Below are 21,222 nucleotides of genomic sequence, written 5' to 3'. Positions count from 1 at the left end.
AATATGTGAGGGAACTGGTTAACAGCCAAACTGTATGCCCATGAAGTGTTATTGTATTCTAATACAGGGATTCAAGCCTCATTCTACCATTAGGCAATTATGGATTCCTCTGTAAAGCACATAGCCTTCTTACCAGGTAAACCAGTTGGGCTGTTGATAAAGTCCTCCATTCACTTCCAGTGCAAATAGAAGGAGGTGTATGTGGAAAGTTCAATCTCAGCAACTGTTGTCTGCACATAGATGATGAAGGGCAGGCAGTGGCTGATCTCACAAGCCACATGGCTAAACTGACGCATGTACCGACTTAAGCCTGGAACGGGTACAATTCTAGTAGTTGGTTTGGAAGTAGGTACGAGCAGCTTGGAGGGATCAAGACATTGGTAGGAGGAGTCATGTTGATTATAGTGTGTCTCTTTCTACCATGTTTGGTTCCATTGGTAATTAGGTCCATACAGAGTGTCATAGAGAGCACGACAGAAAGGAAACCAGCTGCGCATGTAATGGCTGTTTGCAAGTATGAACCCTTAGCCCGAACCCTTAGCCCAGAGAGAATATATTCAGAATGAGGAGTGCTGAAGGAATTTGTAAGGATGCTAAGATGCTTACGAGGTCTGTTCTGATTCATGGCAACCTGAGGTGTAAGCAAACTATGGTTAAGTGATGCATCTGGAATTATGAAATATCAGAAGCATCAAAGGGGGGAATGTGGTGGAATCTCAGTAAAAATAAATTTACTAGGACAAGATTGCCATGTGGCATATGTGTAAATGTTGTATCAGTTAGTTAGTTACACGTAGCTAAGATACAATCAACACCGTATTGAGCAAATGCAGGAATGCAGAAACTGAAAACACTTCCCCCCTCCTCCATTGTTCTGGGTGAGCCATGTGGTCTAACAAGTAAGGGAAGTTAGGCTTTGTTCAGCTGATTGTGTAAAGAATATATGTGGGTAGAGTTAACTATAGGAGGAGCTATATGTCTATATCATGCATTTACACAGTCAGTTCTGGGCTCAGATTTTGTTGTATTTTGGTGACATAAGTCCCTCTGAGCCCCGGTCGGTAAATCGAATAAAGAATCTCTTCCTTCCTGAAGAAACCTGTGTCCATCTCTCTGTGCTTGGCTTCCGTCAGTTTCTCCGGTATCAGGGGCAATTAACCAGACTCCCCAATATCTTTTACACTAAAGGGATACGGACATTACAATGTAACTGCTGTCTGTAGAATACTCAGGGAACACAGCAGCTCACACTGGAGGGGGGAATTAACCAAACCCCCCAATATATTTTACACTAAAGGGATACGGACATTACAATGTAACTGCTGTCTGTAGAATACTCAGGGAACACAGCAGCTCACACTGGAGGGGGGAATTAACCAAACCCCCCAATATCTTTTACACTAAAGGGATACGGACATTACAATGTAACTGCTGTCTGTAGAATACTCAGGGAACACAGCAGCTCACACTGGAGGGGGGAATTAACCAAACCCCCCAATATCTTTTACACTAAAGGGATACGGACATTACAATGTAACTGCTGTCTGTAGAATACTCAGGGAACACAGCAGCTCACACTGGAGGGGGGAATTAACCAAACCCCCCAATATCTTTTACACTAAAGGGATACGGACATTACAATGTAACTGCTGTCTGTAGAATACTCAGGGAACACAGCAGCTCACAGTGAGGGGGGCAATTAACCAAACCCCCCAATATCTTTTACACTAAAGGGATACGGACATTACAATGTAACTGCTGTCTGTAGAATACTCAGGGAACACAGCAGCTCACAGTGAGGGGGGCAATTAACCAAACCCCCCAATATCTTTTACACTAAAGGGATACGGACATTACAAGGGGGGGGGAGGGGGGAGGGGGGGGCACCCTAAAAGATGTTTATATCAGCTTTGCATCTTGGCATTAGAGTCTCTTATAAAATGATTCAATAAAACAGTTCCAATATTGCATTATAACTTTTATAATGCTACAAAATAACAACAAGCAATAAAGATAATATCAGAACTTTCTGCAGATAGTTATACAATTTATTTCTCATCTTCCATGGAAGCGGTTTGTGCAGAATATACTCTATGTAAATGCATTGATTACAATAAGTAATAGTCCAGAGAGACGACTGGGGCCAAACAAAGAGGAAAGGATGTTGCACATGCGCATCTTTCATTCTGCGGGTAAAGCGGCGCAGCCGTTTCACTACCGACTGGAAGATTTAGCTTGCACACAGACTGTGATGAGCTGGCAGGATGCTTTGGTAAACAAAGTGACAGCTATCCCTGTGGGTAAAGGGGGGAGATAGCTGGAACGTCGCGAGCAGAGAGCGTCCCTTCCAGATGGTGTTTTCAATAAATTTATCACGCTGCCATGAAGGATGGCTATGAGAATTCAGGACTGGGAGTGGCACGTGGGCCCCACAAGGCACAGCAATTGGAAGATGTGCAGCAATTACAATTATTTGTAAACTTGCCATGGTGTGCCTGGGAGCCAGGGGTAGTAGAATCAGTGAGTCATTGATTGGCGCGACTTGGAATGCAAATATATAATAATACGTTTTGTAAAACCCTTATTCTCATCTGAAAGCTTTTCATAAAAGGTATAACTTAACCACTTCACTACTTCTAGAGACATGATGGATGCTGTGAGCATGAGAGGTAAGCTTGTGGACCTCAACGTTCCAACTTACCACGAGTAGCTCTGAGTTTCAGCAAGGCTCCTTCACTTGGTTACTCTCACAGCTTAGTGAGTGAGCCCCTTTCCCTCATCTCCTGCCCAGTCATGTTATCTCATGCTGTCCTGTATCCTTTATAAATAGCCCCATTGACATTCCCATACCACCTGTTACATCTTAAAACGAACATCCTTCTGTTAGGGTTTCACTTGAATGTCATTTTGAGTTCTGTATAACGAGCGATTCTTGGGCAAAGGTCTAAAAGGGAAGCAATCAGAAGGAAAATGCAGTTGGTTTCCATGGTGATTGCTGCAGCTTTTAATCTTTTGCACAGAATTACTCTGTGTGCACCCTCACTGTATTCTGAAATCTTAGCCTATATACTTGTGGGGGGCGGGTGGATCCTTGCTTTCATTGGATCTGTAATAGTCTTTGCTGTCTTCTTCTGACCAGAGTTTATAGCAGTGAGTCAGTGAGTGGTTCCTGAAGTTATCCTAGATCTTGTATTCAGATCACTCCTTGTTTTTCAATGCTCTGATCCCCATTTAACCCCTCATTAACCTATGTATTTGTATGTAGTTCCCACAGACAATGTTGCTACCATCTCTGAATGTGCCAGCGTGATCGAGGGAGTCAGCCGATGTCGGAATGCCTTGCTGAACGGGGACACCAAGAATTACGACTGGGATTCTGGATACACGTGTCACCAGCTGGGCAGCGGTGCCATTGTCGTCCAGCTCGCTCAGCCCTACATGATCGGATCGATCCGGTAAGCCTTACTGTAGAAGCACATCAATTTAATTACCAATATGGATATCGCACTCTCCTGGATCCCAGGGTGCAACCAGGCTTGAGGTTGACCAATCCTCACAATGTGATTTGCAAAAAATTAATGATGGTCGAGGCACTCCAGTTCAATCCAGTGGGCAGATTTATTGGAGCAAAGTAGAAACAAAGTTTTGGCCCACAACAGGGCCTTTGTTAATTTTACTGGATTGAACTGGCTGGACCATCATTCGTGTTTTACTGTAGAAGTGGTTGCATTAAATCTGTCAGGATCGGGACAGGGATCCAACACGCAGAGTACGAACAGTAGAGATGTACGTATACCGGACCTTAGAATGGCCGGACTAACGTAAGGAGAAAGCAGAGAATAGTCAGAGACAAGCCGGGGTCGAGGGAACGAGAGGACAGGTAAGCGAGAGACAAGCCGAGGTCAAAGGACACGAGAGGTAAACAGGAACGATAGTACGAGCCGAGTCAAAACCAGATATAACGATAAACATAAGAGCACTGAGGGACCAGACAAGCTAGAACCACGACAGGGCAATGAACCATTAGCCACATCCCTCTTTTATACCCTGGTTCTCTAAATCATGGCTCCGCCCTTGCCGAGCCCTGATTCGTTGTTCCGAACCAGATTGACAGGTCGGGATGTGATTGCCGCCATGACGTCGGCTCCTGAGCGTCGTGTCATAAAAGGAAGTGGGGTTCTCGCGGCCGGCGTGGGAATGACTATGAGAGCTGTGAGGATTAGATGAATCAGCCCCGCTGAGAGAACGGACGTCGGGAAGTCTAACCTCCTCCGAGGTAGAGACTTCAGGTACCCTGACAAAATCTCCGGTTCTCAATGTGTGTGTTTTCTGGGTCAGTTCTGTGAACCGCTGCTCTTGTCATCAATGTGTTGGATTAAGTACTCCATAAACGACAGCCGCTAACACATAGGGGGTGTTTTATCATGTCCGCAAGCTGTCTGAGCAACCTATAGCCTTTACTATATTGCAGCATCATTTAATGACCGGTTTCGGTAATCTATAGGCTTTACCATATTACAGAATCATTTAATGACCAGTCTGAACAACTTATAGGATCTGCTATATCATACAGTCATGTAAAGAAACACTCCGGGCACCATAACTTTATTTCAATAAAATTGTTATTGTGCCTTTAGGTCTTGGGTGCTCTCTTATCTAAAAAGGTTAAACCATTTACAAAGTTGTGTAGATGGGGCCAGTCAGCTCATCCCTTCTTCTCCCGAAGAAGTAGGCTTCAATGAGGAATCCTCGGACTGAGTGTTCATGCTAGGCTGAGAGTGTCAGCTGGTTCTCTCAACTTATCACTAGCCCCCCATTCAGAAACCTGTGTGTGAAAAGTATGTACACTCCAATCTGTGTCCCAGTCTCCCTGCACACACTGTATACAAGGAATGTGTATGTCTTAGCTGTTCCACCCACAATGCATGTTCTGAACTTTCTGTGATGGAACCAGAGTCCCAGCTGTACACGTGTGATTAAAGCTCTGGCTCCTTTCACAAAGCTATCAATGGGACTGCCAGTTTGGGTAAAACGTCACATTTTCTGATAAAGTAAACTGCTGTTGAACACTGCACTTCATGTGCCCCACTGAGCAGGAGGAATAGGGTATGTTCTAGATGCCCACTGAGAACGCCAAGAAGGTAAGAAGGCTGGGATTGGCTGACCAGTACCAGCGACTTCCTAGTCCAGACAGAGATTCCTGCAGGACCCTGCACTTTGGGCATTTCCACTGAAAATTAGGATTACGCCCAGTGTAGTGTGTCTCTTTAACTAGGAGGAATTAGAAATAAACTCCGACCAAGAGGTGGGCATGGGGCGAGCTCTCTGCAGCTTTGGCCTGGCTGTCTATAATACATGGACAGGATCGGAACGACAGATTTGAAGCAGAATTTTAACATTATTATTAGAATCCTGGCAGGAAGTGTTTTTGGTTTGTGTCTGCTGGACGGGTGTTTTTGGTTTGTGTCTGCCGTTTAACCATTAATCACTGGATCACAACAAGCCCTTTCCTTCAGCAGCCGGTACCTTAATGTGCTCCAGTGAATGCTGAATCCACGTCTGTGCCAGAGATAAATTACTCTCAATGTGTTCTGCAAGTGGGTAATTGAGAAATAATTACATCATTTTCATGCCATTTAAAAACATTAAAATTTAAATAACAGAAACCTGCTGAGATTAGGAGACATAAAAGATTACAGGGAGCTTAATAACTAATCGAATCGGAATCATTTGTACGTTTATAGACCCAGACTCTCGCCGCAGTTTATTGTACTAGTTCTTATATCTGAATTAGAAAAAATACAATTTTGGGTTAATCGGAAAAATGAAAATGAGAAATTACCCAGGAGAGCCCAGTGCACCTGATATAATAACTGACAATAGACCAAGTTTGTTATTTTACTGAAATTACTTTCTGCTGGACCCAGACTCCGGTTTTACTTAGTAAAGTCCCCGTGTTGATATTCAATTATAATATTTATATGAGGACACATGGCAGAAACGTATACTAATGTTTTCATAAAAAAAACACTTAATTCTAGAATGTTATTTTTTCTTTACGCTGGGAGGTTTTATATTCTGTTTCTGTCATGTTTGGGGGCAGATAGCACAGCGTTGACGTCGACGGGTATTCTATTCAAACACCATTGTTTATGTAATAACTGTACATTTGTAAACATTTATGTGACAGTGTGTATCAGTCAATGAAGTTTTTGAAGCAATTACACAATTTTTATTATATATATAACTCTATATCATTTTATTTTATATATATATATATATATATATATATATATATATATATATATATATAAATGTTTATTTGTGGTCGTATACAATAAGCCGAGTTATAGTAATGGTGATGTCGGTTGTGGTGTGCTGGAACCGACGTTCGGGTAGGCCTGTAAAAGAGGGCAATAAGTGTAACACTGAATACGTGTTGACATTATATAACCAATACTTAAATACATGTCTCAATTCCCTCTCAGGTTGAGGGATATAAATGGCATATACAGATGACTCCACTGTCCCATCCATTAGATGATATGTACTGGGATATTACTAGCAGTAGTACAAGCAAAGCGCATTCTTTTAGAATCACCTGAAAATGTTAACGGTTGTATTCAAGTAACTTTAAGGTGATGTGAGCTAGTTAAAGGTTGAGGTGGCAAAAGATATGGGAATGCCTTTATGGAATCGAATGTGTATGGTTTGATGATTTGATATGTGGAAGTGAGTTTATTGAAAATGGCCAGAGCCAAGTGCATGACTAGGTGGCATTGGCAAAGAGTGTTATGTGTACCAGCAATTAAATCCTGGTACTACATGGAATGGGAAGACGCCCAAAGTCAGGAATTTCTAGTGTCAACAATTGTTTGTAAGGATGAAAGGATGGGAGCCATCGTGGCTTACATCCCTGTCATGCTGTCTATGTTTCCAGCTTGGGTGCTGAGCCCAGAGGTAGAAACCCAAGTCTATACATCAGTTTTCTGAGTCAAAGCAGGGAATAGTACACCTTCATATCTGGGCTCGCCGGTAAAAGTAGAATGGTACAAGATTGCCAGGAACTGTGGGTGGGTAACCTGTGTTATGGCTGGAGTCTATGAATTAGGTGGGGTCGAGGGTTTGGCTGGGGAGCCTGGATTGAAATATCTTACTAGTTCTCAGTTGTGCAACATCTATATGTAGAGTAAATGTGACAGTCATGTAGGTGATCGTATAACAACTGATGGCTTGCATAGTGTTGGATGGCGAAAAATAAGCTAAATAAGGGAAAGGTGAGGCCATACTAAGTGCTAAGTGAATCTGAGAGGCTCTAGGCTATAAGTAGGGATAGTAGAAACCTAGATAATAATAGAACTTGATTGTTAATAATTGTCAAATAGGATATGAAAGAGATACCTAGTAGTTGTGGATTATACAAGTCTTAGGTAAAACCGTGACAGACCGAGGAGGCCGAAAATGGTTAAATGTGTAATGAGGGGTTCTTGGTTCTCAGGAGCGCAGAGAGAGGGTTGTAAAGGAAGGAATCAGGTGGGCATAACAAGGCTTAGAGGAATAGTCAACCATAGTATGACAGGGTTGTAGTTGACCCTTGTAAAGCTGAAAATGTTGTATGTAATTGCCCAAATGTGTGGCATAACTTGTGTAATAGTGGATTGCTCACAGAGGGCCGTATATAATGTATGGCTTGAAGGCCTAGTGTAGAGGTATTGCAGCGGAAGGCCAATATTACTAAATGTAAGTCTCCAGCTGCCGGGTGTATAATAGGGTGTGTGTAATGTAATGATTACGGAATGAGCAAATGTAGGTTAATTGTACCAAAGTTGTAGAAGTGGACTGTGAATTGCGTATGGACATGAGTAGTGCTCTGGTATTCAATCTGGTTTTATTTATTATTTTTATTGCAGTTCCAGAGAACTGCAATGTTTACATTGCAGCTCTAAGTCTGCCCTCTGTGACTGTCTAACAGACAGCTACTAGAGGGCTTCCGGAATTCAAACAAACTTTTGGTCTGTTATCTGACGCTGGATGTCCTCACGGACCTCCAGCGTCAGATTTTCCCCATAGGAAAGCATTGAACAATGCTTTCCTTTGGGGAGGTCTAATGCACACGCAACCATTGGCGCACATGAGCATTAGGTCTCCCCCGCCTGACATCGGTGCTGCGTTCAGATAAGTGACTGAAAAGGTTTTAACCCCTTCAACTCTGCCGGAGAGCGGCCCCGAGGGAGGGGGGAACCTATTAACCCTATAGTGCCAGGAAAACGACCATCACTGTGATGCTATGTATGATTGAAATAGGCTGAATTCGTGTTAGTAGTGAAACTTGCCATATCCGAATGAGGGCAGAATACAAGTAAGCATAATACATGAACCGAATCGAGGTATCACTGTCACGCTATGTATGATTGAAATAGGCTGAACTCACGTTAGTAGTGAAACTCGCCATATCCGAATGAGGGCAGAATACATGAACCGAATCGAGGTATCACTGTGACGCAATGTATGATTGAAATAAGCTGAACTCACGTTAGTAGTGAAACTCGCCATATCCGAATGAGGGCAGAATACATGAACCGAATCGAGGTATCACTGTGACGCAATGTATGATTGAAATAAGCTGAACTCACGTTAGTAGTGAAACTCGCCATATCCGAATGAGGGCAGAATACATGAACCGAATCGAGGTATCACTGTGACGCAATGTATGATTGAAATAAGCTGAACTCACGTTAGTAGTGAAACTCGCCATATCCGAATGAGGGCAGAATACATGAACCGAATCGAGGTATCACTGTGACGCAATGTATGATTGAAATAAGCTGAACTCACGTTAGTAGTGAAACTCGCCATATCCGAATGAGGGCAGAATACATGAACCGAATCGAGGTATCACTGTGACGCAATGTATGATTGAAATAAGCTGAACTCACGTTAGTAGTGAAACTCGCCATATCCGAATGAGGGCAGAATACAGTAAGCAGTATGTATGAACCGAATCGAGGTATCACTGTGACGCAATGTATGATTGAAATAAGCTGAACTCACGTTAGTAGTGAAACTCGCCATATCCGAATGAGGGCAGAATACAGTAAGCAGAATACATGAACCAAATTGAGGTATCACTGTGTAACTCCTCCAACAATTACAGGCTTCGCCGAACGGCTCAGCCTTCTCATATATACACACACACATATTTGTTGTTTAACATGTGCTCTTTTAATACAGAATGTTCTAAATATGTTTGTGGCGGAAACAGCCCCGCCACTTGTGCCTGGAGAGGACTGCTTGCCAGCCTCTTGCCATGTGATAATGGTCCCTGGGAGGTTTGGCCCTTGAAATAACAGATTTGGGCATGTTGTATTTTATTATGCTGCTGCTGGCTCTTAAAGAACCATCTGGGGACATACTGTGGAGTTACTGGGTGGCCACCATTTCATGTATCAGAGGCACATGGTGAGAACAATGGATGAAGCACATGGTGAGAACAATGGATGGCAGACACTGTTAGGACTTTTCTACACGGTGCCATCTCGCCGGTATTTGGTGCACAAAGACATCGTGCAGTAGTTTTAAACTATACAACAGGGAACACATTATACAGTAATTATTTTTCATATAGCCTGTATATGTTATGCGGAATTTGCATTAAATTGTATCTTCCAAACTACTGAACGGATCTGGGCGAATTTTGGTTATGTGGTTCACCCAGATCCCCCGGTTCCGAGGATATACATATGGGGTTATTGCATGTTTTGGGGTCCCTGTGATATGTTTTATAAAACTGTATTTCTCTGCCTGTGATAATTATATTACCCATTGTGTTGAGTAATCATATCACAGGCAGAGGGGAGGATTTTGTGTTGGAGTGTCTGTGTGTATTGTACGGATTGATTGGTTGTATTTCAAAACCCTGTGGGCAGTACTATGTTTGTGGATTGTGAATAAAAGAGGCTGTATGTGCCCGTACAGTCAGTTCTGCTTGACCCTCAAAACGAAGTGTCGTCTTGTTATTGGGGGAATTGGATTGTATGCTGATTGCCAGGAGTGTAAGCTGATTGTATGCTTTTCCTGTTCAGCGGTTTACAGCATTCATATGTTTGAGAGCATTCGTATGCTTCTCCGGTTAGGTGGTTGTGGTGTCTGCTAGAGTGCTTGGAGCCTTCAGGAAGAGCTAGGAGCATCCTTCAACGGAGGTACCCAGTCGGGGTGCCCGTCGATCCGTTACAATGTTGTTAACATTGATTAGCTGAGTGTCACCTAGAATCATTAGTCAGTTTGTGACCAGTCGTGACCTGGTTTGGAGAAAGTTTCACGTTGTAACTGACTACAAAGCACGTGCAACCTTATCACCCAGTGTTTTTCAATGAATGTGATATTTATGAGAAACTGTAGATAACAGGACAATGATCTAGCCATCATTCTGCTGTGTCACCTGGACCAGTCCTGGACTTCTTGTAGAGAACTTTACGATAAAATAAACCTTGGTTTGCTCACTGTATTGAATCTCTGGCAATAGACCTAAGATACACAGACTTACAGAAATAGAGCCATAGTGTAGGAGACTCACTCGTTGGCCAAACTCAATTACTTGGACATTCCTGCACTAAAAGAATAGCGTGTGTGATTTATTTGTTAATGTTTGATTTGAACACTATGCTTGATAAAGGCTCCAGTAGGGAAATACTGATTTAATTCTATAAAGACTGTTCAGTAACACCTATTTCAGAGCTCAGGCATTCTTTATATTTAAGCTTTGCTTCTGGATCTTGCAACCTGGCCTACGGGCACCTTGAGTGGTTATATCCTTTAACGTGTGCGTTTACTGCACTAGAAGAACAATTGCCGAGTTCAGTACCAATTTAATGGTTTCCCTCTGACTCTGTCGCCTGGTTTATTAAGGGGGATATGACTCGTTTTGCCGTACAAGGAAACATGTTTTCTTTCCGTAGAGATAAAGTGAAGACGAGAGAGAACCCGTATAACTGCTTTATAGACCTAAACATCCCACTGTCTTTGATTAACCAGTAATTGGACTCTTACAATCACCTCTATACAACATTCTGTATCCTGCAATCTAGATGTCACTAATATGAATAGGGGCCCCCCCGACCGCTCCAGATCCAGGTCACGGCACTAATTCTCACCCCAGTAGTGCGCCTCACAATATGCGGAGCAGAGAGGCACCATAACTGTAAAAATCCTGTTAGAAATGGAAAAGGTTAAGGCATTTTTAAAACTTCCATTTGCCTAAGATTCAGTACAAGGCGCGTCCATTAGCCGCAGCTGAATGGCTCCGAACGATTTAAGAGCGCTGCTTCTACACATCAAACATTTAAAAGAAGCTCCTCTAAAATAAGTGGCCACATAAAACGATCTGTCTTATTTCTACTTTTCACGTAGTGTGGTGATAAAAGTGCTATTGTAATGAATGTAAATAGTGAAATTTATCCCCGAGTTTTACATTTTACAACCCAATCCTGCAGTACGTTCTGGACAGAAGATAAACGATACAGAATGGTGTGAATGCAGATTTCTCCACTCGCTCTGCTTTTTTCTCTGTGAAATGATTTTGCCCACTATAAAGCCTTACTCGCTCATCTTAAAGGGACAGTAACGCTAAAAAGTATCCTTGCGGTAAACCTGTCACGACATATTTTATCATTAAATCATATATTTGTATTCTTTAGTAGCTGTTGGATCTTTACTTATCTAACTGTACCCTTCATTCCAGCTCCTTCGTTCTTAGAGATATGCTAGTGGAACAGTATTGTTTTTCCGTAAGCTCTATGGCTGTTCACAGCCCATAATACACAATGCACATTTTTTTCCTCTTTATTTTTTCTCAGAATTTAAACATATATTCTCTGTATTTACTGACAAAACTTAAAATGTAAGAAAACAAAAAACAAAACTGATGTACCATTGTCAACCAAATGTGGAGAAAATCTCTCAAATATTGGAAGGACCCATCTCCTTCAAAATGACTACAAAGCCCGGTGTGCTGCTTCGAAAAGGGATAGTGTAAAGAATACAGGTTTACAGGACCCAAAAAAGCAGGCTTACACCCGTGCCATGTATGCATGTGGAGAATTTAGTACAAGGATTGGGAGTCCTCTCACCCAGTGTGCAATGATCAGGAAGGGTTAATACGGGCGGTACAGATACTCTCTCCGCCTCTCCCAGTATGCGTTATTATTCTGCATGTATTATATCTGCCGTGACCTCCCTAACGTGCAGCCACTAGGTTTCAATTCAAGCGATTGCAGCTATATTCTTAAAATGTATTATTACCGGCATTTATAAAGCGCCAACATATTCTGCAGCTCTATACAATTGGGGAAAAGGCCGTACAATATACACAAACCAACCTCTGTAAAGTTTCTGTAGGTAAATGTAAGGAGAGAAAATCACATTGCTCGATGTCTGGCACTATATCAAAAATCTGTGACTTTCTGTCATTTTAATTAGCTCCGTGCCCCCCTGAGTGTGTTCCCCAATGAATTGTCTTCACACTCCTGTGATCCTATGTGTTTTTGTTTTTTTATTCTTTATTTTGATCGTGCATGGAAGAACACACATTATAACACAACCACATAGCTTGTACTGCAGAACATTATAACATACATTTGATAGCTTTTGTGTGGCCTGTTAAGTCTTGCACTTTTTATGTGTTTTAGTCGCGTCCTAGTGAGTGGTACCTTATAGCTAGAGGTATGTGCCCGGTTAGCGGTGAGGGCTTGTCGACCCTATTAGGTATTGTCGCCAGATATAGCCTGTATGTGATCTGTGGCTTGCTGTGGCGGTGGGTCCCTGACCGGCTCGTAGTGTGTATGTGAAACTGTCCGGGCCATACCCTGTTATGTGTGATGTTCGGGTGGCAGGTTCCCTATTCGGGTAATACCGGCCATGCTTTGTCTCGTCGTGTGTATTACGCCTGGCTGTGCCGGGTGTTGTTGTGTGCTAGACGCTATGCTCCTTGTTTCTGTTTTTCTATTATCCGATGGATCCGATGCTTAAATTTGGTTTGAAGAAGGTTTGGGACAGTGTTTATTGTTCGTGTACAATGAGGGCCATCTCTGACTGATATCTGTACCTGTCGGCCGGGAGACTCCATACTCTGCGCTAAGGGCTCTCGACCACTTTAGTCTACGGTGTGCTTTTGTTAGAATAAGTGGAAGGAAAAGCCCCAGCCATCTGGAGATTGTTAGCTGGCTTTACTTACAGCTCTAGATCTGTTCCTTAGTCCGGCACCTACTGTCAGTCTAATTGACATTAATTGGCAGTCTCATTAGTCAGGCCATAGGAACTGAACAAGCTCCCAGCTCTGCTCTCTTTGAAACACATTTTGAAAGGTTCTGCCTGACTGCACCCAGTGCTTGTTAGGTAAGTATGTGCCTCCCATATATTTTCTAGGAGAATTTAATTGAGCGTTCTCTGTAAATTGTTGAGCGATATAAAACATGTGACCCCAGAACACTGATGTTTGAGAAGTCTCAGTATGAACCAGCAGTGGAGAAACTTTTATAATTAAATACTTGGCTTGTGCAGGTAAACCAAGAGAGTTGCAAGGGGATCATCTCCTTCATGTAGGTCAGCGTAACCACAAGACCCTCGTTTCCCACTGATTAGGGAGCTGAATGTGCGTACTGAGCTTTTACAGAAGTAATGTTATCGGTAGGGCTCTGCAATACTCCGCTCAGCAATAGAAAGCACTATTTTTTGTGCCACCAGTAAAGCGAGACTGTTGGATTCACATTAAATAACACTTTCTATCATTTTTAATTTACACATGACTCTCATTTCTCCTAACTTCATATCCACCTGGCCCCATAGTCACCCGTTACACTGTATTCTGTATTGCACTGTACTCCAGATCTGTCACCTGGGCTCCTAGTCACCCGTTACTCTGTATTGTGTATTGCTCTGTACTCCATATCTGAAAGGTGATTAGGCTTCCAGTGCGCGCCTTCCTGACACCTTGTACTCCATATCTGGTCTATGACTGGGTGACCTACCTTTCTGATGCCCTGTACTCCATATCTGGTGTTTAACAGGGTAACTTACCTTCCTGACACCTTGTACTCCATATCTGGTGTATAACAGGGTAACTTACCTTCCTGACACCTTGTACTCCATATCTGTTCTATGACTGGGTGACCTATCTTCCTGACACCTTGTACTTCATATCTGGTGTATGACGGAGTAACCTACCTTCCTGACACCTTGTACTCTGTTACGACACTCACCGCCAGGGGAATGAAGCCGCCGTTTAGTCGATAACCCCCTTTCTCCAGAACTGCAATTTCAGTCCAACCGATCATAAAACTCCCGAACGGAGCATACGAATGCGGTAACTCCCGATCAGCAATCCATCCGAAATCCTTCCACAGCTAGAAATAAACGAAAACGCTGTCCCAATAGTAAATCCCTCCACAAACGAGACAAAGCTCCGTCTTGAAGGTCAAGCAGTAATGTTTTTAATGGGGGCTACCTGCCCGATATTTATGCAGGTCTCCACAAGGTAGACACCCTAGGGGACCTTGTGGAAGACTGTAAAATATATTATACAGTTGCCAATCGCAGTGGCTTTAACACAAGCCCTTCCCATTTTACCCATAAGTCATTCTTTCCTATCCCGGAGATAATTAGGGAGAAACCTAATTAACTCCGAGGATAGGGACCATCGCCATTTTAAAACACAATACGAAAAATACAATAAAATACATAAAATCAGGAGTACCGAATGTATAGTGTTCGTGCAACGTATCCCCAGATAGCCTGGATCTGAGGGCATATTCCTACCGAATAGCGCTCAGGTCAGATGTACACAGTCCAATCGCCATGGAGTCAAAGTCTCTCAGAAGTCCTTCGGTATACGAATGACTCCATGGGACGGCTACCTGGGTAAGTCCATACGAATTAGAGAAACTCCCGAACTGACCGGTGTTCGTACGCCTCAAAGAAATAGAAGGGGGCGGCCGTCTCCAGCGGTGTTCGGTAGATAAAGAGTCAGTTTTTAGATCCATAGGTTTTGCACCGAACACCGCTGATTCGCCTCGTGTCCAAAATGGCCGCCGCCTCGTGGTCGGCATACGAACGACGACCACCCGTACGAATGGAATGGAAAGGTGTTTGCGGTTAACCACAACGTTCTAATTGTGGTCAAGGTGTTAATGAGCCGCACACTCCTCTCCTGGGTGGCCGATGGTTCGGTAGTTTCAATCGGTACTTAGGAAAACATACGAAAAAGGGCATACGGACAGGAAATCCACGAACCCAAGGCAAAGCAGACGAACCAACAATATAGGTCTATGCAGAAGGGTTCGTCACATACTCCATATCTGTTCTATGACTGGGTGACCTATCTTCCTGACACCTTGTACTTCATATCTGGTGTATGACGGGGTAACCTACCCACATGACACTCTGCATGCCGTGTTTGGCCTCTGGCTGGAACCCACCTCCATCCTTCTACTTATATTAAAGAAGCACTATAGGGTCAGGAACACAAACCTGTATTCCTGACACTATAGGGTTAAAACCACCACCTAGCCCACATGCCTCCCTACAAATAGTAAAATCTTACTTGTATTCAAGCCTGAAGCTGCAGGCTTTGTCCCTATTTCATTTTGACCTGCCCACTGCCTGCTGACATAAGTGGTGGCCTGATCCAATCACAATTCTTCCCCATGGGATTGGCTGAGCCTGTGAAGGAGGCAGATCAGGGCCAATCAGCATCTCCTCATAGAGATGAATTGAATCAATGAATCTCTATGAGGAAAGTTCAGTGTCTGCATGCAGAGGGAGGAGATACTGAATGTTTCGATGCATTTTAGGCAGCTATGACCCAGGATGGATCTCTATGGCCCCTGTTCTTTTTCCCTGGAGAAAGGCTGGTTTGTGCCTTTCTGCGAACTGTTAAAGCCATGCTACCCCAGATAGCTATGCCATGGAGCCCAGCCGTATAATAAAAGACTGTATGAAAGACTTTGGGTCCATGGCGATTGAACTGTATGTATGTGATCTGAGCGTCATCCGGTAATAATGTGCGCTCAGATCTAAGCTATCTGGGGATAGGTAGAATGTCTGTATTTTATGTTTAAATGTAACCTTGTGTATTTTATTGTATTTTACTGTCTTTTTACTGCCATGTGCTTAATGGAGTTTTGCCTCTGTCCTTGGAGATAATTGGATTATTTCTTAATTATCTCCAGGATAGAAGACTCTTTGGAACTGGTTTTGGGCAGAAAAGCCATGCTTCATTTGGTCACAAAGGACTTCGATCTATCTTTTGAACCAATGGACCAATTTGGATGATTTTGACATATGTTTGTATTTGGAGTATGCTGATTCGTTATGAATATTGTGTAAAAACTGTATTCCTCTGCCTGTGATAATGAGATTACCCATTGTGTTCAGTAATCATATTACAGGCAGAGGGGAGGATTTTGTGTGGGAGTGTCTGTGTGTATTGTACGGATTGATTGGTTGTTCTGTAAAACCCTGTGGGCTGTACTATGTTTGTGGATTGGGAATAAAAGAGACTGCATGTGCCAGTACAGTCAGTTCCTGCTTAACCCTCAAAGTGAAGTGTCGTCTCATTATTGGGGGAGGATTTATTGTATGCTTTTCCAGTTTGACTGCTAGGAGTGTAAACCTATTCGCATGGTTTGTCCTATTCGGCTGTATACAGCATTCATATGCTTGAGAGAATTTATATGTTTCTCCGGTTCGGTGGTTGTGGTGTCTGCTGCAGTGCTTGGAGTCCTCAGGAAGCGCTAGGAGCATCCTTCAACGGAGGTACCCAGTCGAGGTGCCCGTCGATCCATTACATTTGTGCACAATGTAGTCCTTAAAGGGTCTCCGATGTTGACAGCTTAAGAAGTTGGAGATATTATGAGTTGTCTCTGAGGACTTTAGTATGGGACTCACTTATGTGTTTGACTTGAGGGACAGAAGAATGAAAGATGACAGAACTCCAAGGGGGTCACCTCTATGGTTCAAAACGGTCATATCTTTAACAAGTTATTCTCAATATGTTTTCTGTAGCTTGGTTAAGTGAAAGTCAAATAAATCTTTTGGGAAATTTTGATTTGAAATGATTTATGGAAATAAAGTAGTAGTTGATGACGGGTCCACTCTAATGGTAAAAATTAGTATGTATTCCTCATCTAGTGGGTTGTTTATTTTATTTCTTTTTTTTTAACTCATAGCAAACCTGTGGAAATTTCCAGTCAGGGAAAGTTTAAGGCTTTTCATTGGTTTAAAAAACTATTAAAACTCATACCAGACCCCATTGTACCCCAGAGTAACATGTTGTTTTTTTGTTTTTTTTTAGCTTGTGAGTCACAAGCTCAAAGCCCGAGGAATTCCTTTTTAACTTTACCCATCCCACCTCTCACTGTGTCTGTAACAGAATTCAGCCTGGTATTTACCTTCCTTTCTACGCTTGTTCAGAATCAATTGTGAAGGATTAGCGAACACGCCACGAAATGTGATCCTTCTGCCCAATGTGAATGTGTGAATATTCATAGCATTGAGTGACAGCTCAATCAGAATAAATTCAAATCGGTTTACTTCCCACAGGTCTCTCGTGGCGTCTAGTTTACAGGGAAAGAAAACAAAAGTTTACATAGTTTGTAATACTTCTATTGTTTACAACAGTCGAGGGACCTAACTTTTTATCAGCATGAAGCCCACATCTGCTTGATTTTCATTAACCACAATAGCAGTTAGTTAATTTCCTTTACACCCTGTTAGAAAGCACACTGTATAACTAATTTGTACATTTGTGTGAATGTGTTTAATTACACAGCAATAATTATTACTGTGTTTTGTAAATGCTATTTTTTTTCCAATTAACTCCAAGTAAAACATCTCCGACCAGCAGGACATCTTCACGGGATTGTGCCGTTTAGAATGTGCATTCTCTCCAATCTGTGCTGGATCTTAAAATGCGTACTTGTTCCTCTGTTTGTCTTCTTTTTTTTGTGCACCCAAACGTTCTATTCATTATTTGACGCCATCACGGCTCCGTACAGAGCTCAGTCAACATTACCTAATGTGTCTGTCATCTGTAAATCTACCTGAAACCATTTAATACATCATTACCATTAATATGATTTACTAGTAATGTAACATTATCAGATCTCTTGCATAAGGTACAGTACAAGGAGTCGGTGTTCCAGGGCAATTGTCAACACCTCTGCACTTTTATATTAACCCTTACTAGATCACTCGGAGAGCATGGCACACTGGGGTACTACCTTCATGGGGCCTGGAGGCCAAAGCCTAATTTTCATTGTCGCACTTGGGAAAATGAAGGAAAGTATCGGTGGGATCATGGGTAGCTCATAACTACATTATATCATACTTTTCCAGTGTATTTATTTGTTGAACTATTTATTCTTAAATTAGTATTTTAATTAGACGTGTTTGCTATTGGATTATTCTGCCATTAAACCTACCTTTATTTCACTACAAGGACAGACTCCTCCCCACAGCCCGATACACCTCTGGTTATGTCATCGGTCTTGATGACTGTTAACCAATCAAATACTTCTCATAAAAAATCATTGAGAACACATGGTGCATGCGCTGCTATCAGGGATATTAGCCAATCCAGTGCATCTCTATGACAATCATTAAACCGAACACATCTCTATGACCAGCATTAAACCCAACGCATCTCTATGACAATCATTAAACCGAACACATCTCTATGACCAGCATTAAACCCAGCGCATCTCTATGACCAGCATTAAACCCAGCGCATCTCTATGACCAGCATTAAATCCAACGCATCTCTATGACCAGCATTAAACCCAGCGCATCTCTATGACCAGCATTAAACCCAACGCATCTCTATGACCAGCATTAAACCCAACGCATCTCTATGACAGCATTAAACCCAACGCATCTCTATGACCAGCATTAAACCCAACGCATCTCTATGGCACATTAAACCCAACGCATCTCTATGGCACATTAAACCCAACGCATCTCTATGACAATCATTAAACCCAGCGCATCTCTATGACCAGCATTAAACCCAACGCATCTCTATGACCAGCATTAAACCCAACGCATCTCTATGACCAGCATTAAACCCAACGCATCTCTATGACCAGCATTAAACCCAACGCATCTCTATGACCAGCATTAAACCCAACGCATCTCTATGACCAGCATTAAACCCAACGCATCTCTATGACCAGCATTAAACCCAACGCATCTCTATGACCAGCATTAAACCCAACGCATCTCTATGACCAGCATTAAACCCAACGCATCTCTATGACAATCATTAAACCCAACGCATCTCTATGACCAGCATTAAACCCAGCGCATCTCTATGACCAGCATTAAACCCAGCGCATCTCTATGACCAGCATTAAACCCAGCGCATCTCTATGACCAGCATTAAACCCAGCGCATCTCTATGACCAGCATTAAACCCAGCGCATCTCTATGACAGCATTAAACCCAGCGCATCTCTATGACAATCATTAAACCCAGCGCATCTCTATGACCAGCATTAAACCCAACGCATCTCTATGACCAGCATTAAACCCAGCGCATCTCTATGACCAGCATTAAACCCAGCGCATCTCTATGACCAGCATTAAACCCAGCGCATCTCTATGACCAGCATTAAACCCAACGCATCTCTATGACCAGCATTAAACCCAACGCATCTCTATGACAATCATTAAACCCAGCGCATCTCTATGACCAGCATTAAACCCAACGCATCTCTATGACCAGCATTAAACCCAGCGCATCTCTATGACCAGCATTAAACCCAACGCATCTCTATGACCAGCTTTAAACCCAGCGCATCTCTATGACCAGCATTAAACCCAGCGCATCTCTATGACCAGCATTAAACCCAGCACATCTCTATGACCAGCATTAAACCCAGCGCATCTCTATGACCAGCATTAAACCCAGCGCATCTCTATGACAGCATTAAACCCAGCGCATCTCTATGACAATCATTAAACCCAGCGCATCTCTATGACCAGCATTAAACCAACGCATCTTTATGACCAGCATTAAACCCAACGCATCTCTATGACCAGCATTAAACCCAGCGCATCTCTATGACCAGCATTAAACCCAGCGCATCTCTATGACCAGCATTAAACCCAGCGCATCTCTATGACCAGCATTAAACCCAGCGCATCTCTATGACCAGCATTAAACCCAGCGCATCTCTATGACAGCATTAAACCCAGCGCATCTCTATGACCAACATTAAACCCAACGCATCTCTATGACAGCATTAAACCCAGCGCATCTCTATGACCAGCATTAAACCCAACGCATCTCTATGACAGCATTAAACCCAGCGCATCTCTATGACCAGCATTAAACCCAGCGCATCTCTATGACAGCATTTAACCCAGCGCATCTCTATGACCAGCATTAAACCCAACGCATCTCTATGACCAGCATTAAACCCAACACATCTCTATGGCACATTAAACCCAACGCATCTCTATGGCACATTAAACCCAACGCATCTCTATGACAATCATTAAACCCAGCGCATCTCTATGACCAGCATTAAACTCAGCGCATCTCTATGACCAGCATTAAACCCAGCGCATCTCTATGACCAGCATTAAACCCAGCGCATCTCTATGACCAGCATTAAACCCAGCGCATCTCTATGACCAGCATTAAACCCAACGCATCTCTATGACCAGCATTAAACCCAACGCATCTCTATGACACATTAAACCCAGCGCATCTCTATGACCAGCATTAAACCCAGCGCATCTCTATGACCAGCATTAAACCCAGCACATCTCTATGACCAGCATTAAACCCAGCGCATCTCTATGACCAGCATTAAACCCAGCGCATCTCTATGACAGCATTAAACCCAGCGCATCTCTATGACAATCATTAAACCCAGCGCATCTCTATGACCAGCATTAAACCCAACGCATCTCTATGACCAGCATTAAACCCAGCGCATCTCTATGACCAGCATTAAACCCAGCGCATCTCTATGACCAGCATTAAACCCAGCGCATCTCTATGACAGCATTAAACCCAGCGCATCTCTATGACCAGCATTAAACCCAGCGCATCTCTATGACAGCATTAAACCCAGCGCATCTCTATGACCAACATTAAACCCAACGCATCTCTATGACAGCATTAAACCCAGCGCATCTCTATGACCAGCATTAAACCCAACGC

The 21,222-nt window shown here is 42.9% G+C and overlaps 1 protein-coding gene across 2 annotated transcripts in view; it reads left to right on the top strand.

Moving 5' to 3' along the window:
• Window positions 1-21,222, top strand: part of BTBD9 (BTB domain containing 9) — a 205,881-nt gene that overhangs the window by 145,316 nt on the left and 39,343 nt on the right. For both annotated transcript variants that reach the window (XM_063444128.1, XM_063444127.1), the window contains exon 8: window positions 3,266-3,455. In XM_063444128.1, the coding sequence (XP_063300198.1) occupies window positions 3,266-3,455 (190 nt within the window). The remainder of the gene's footprint in view (window positions 1-3,265; window positions 3,456-21,222) is intronic.

This window comes from Pelobates fuscus, chromosome 2 (genome assembly GCF_036172605.1).
Source record: "Pelobates fuscus isolate aPelFus1 chromosome 2, aPelFus1.pri, whole genome shotgun sequence".
Lineage (NCBI taxonomy): Eukaryota > Metazoa > Chordata > Amphibia > Anura > Pelobatidae > Pelobates > Pelobates fuscus.
This window is presented reverse-complemented; position numbering and strand designations above follow the sequence as displayed.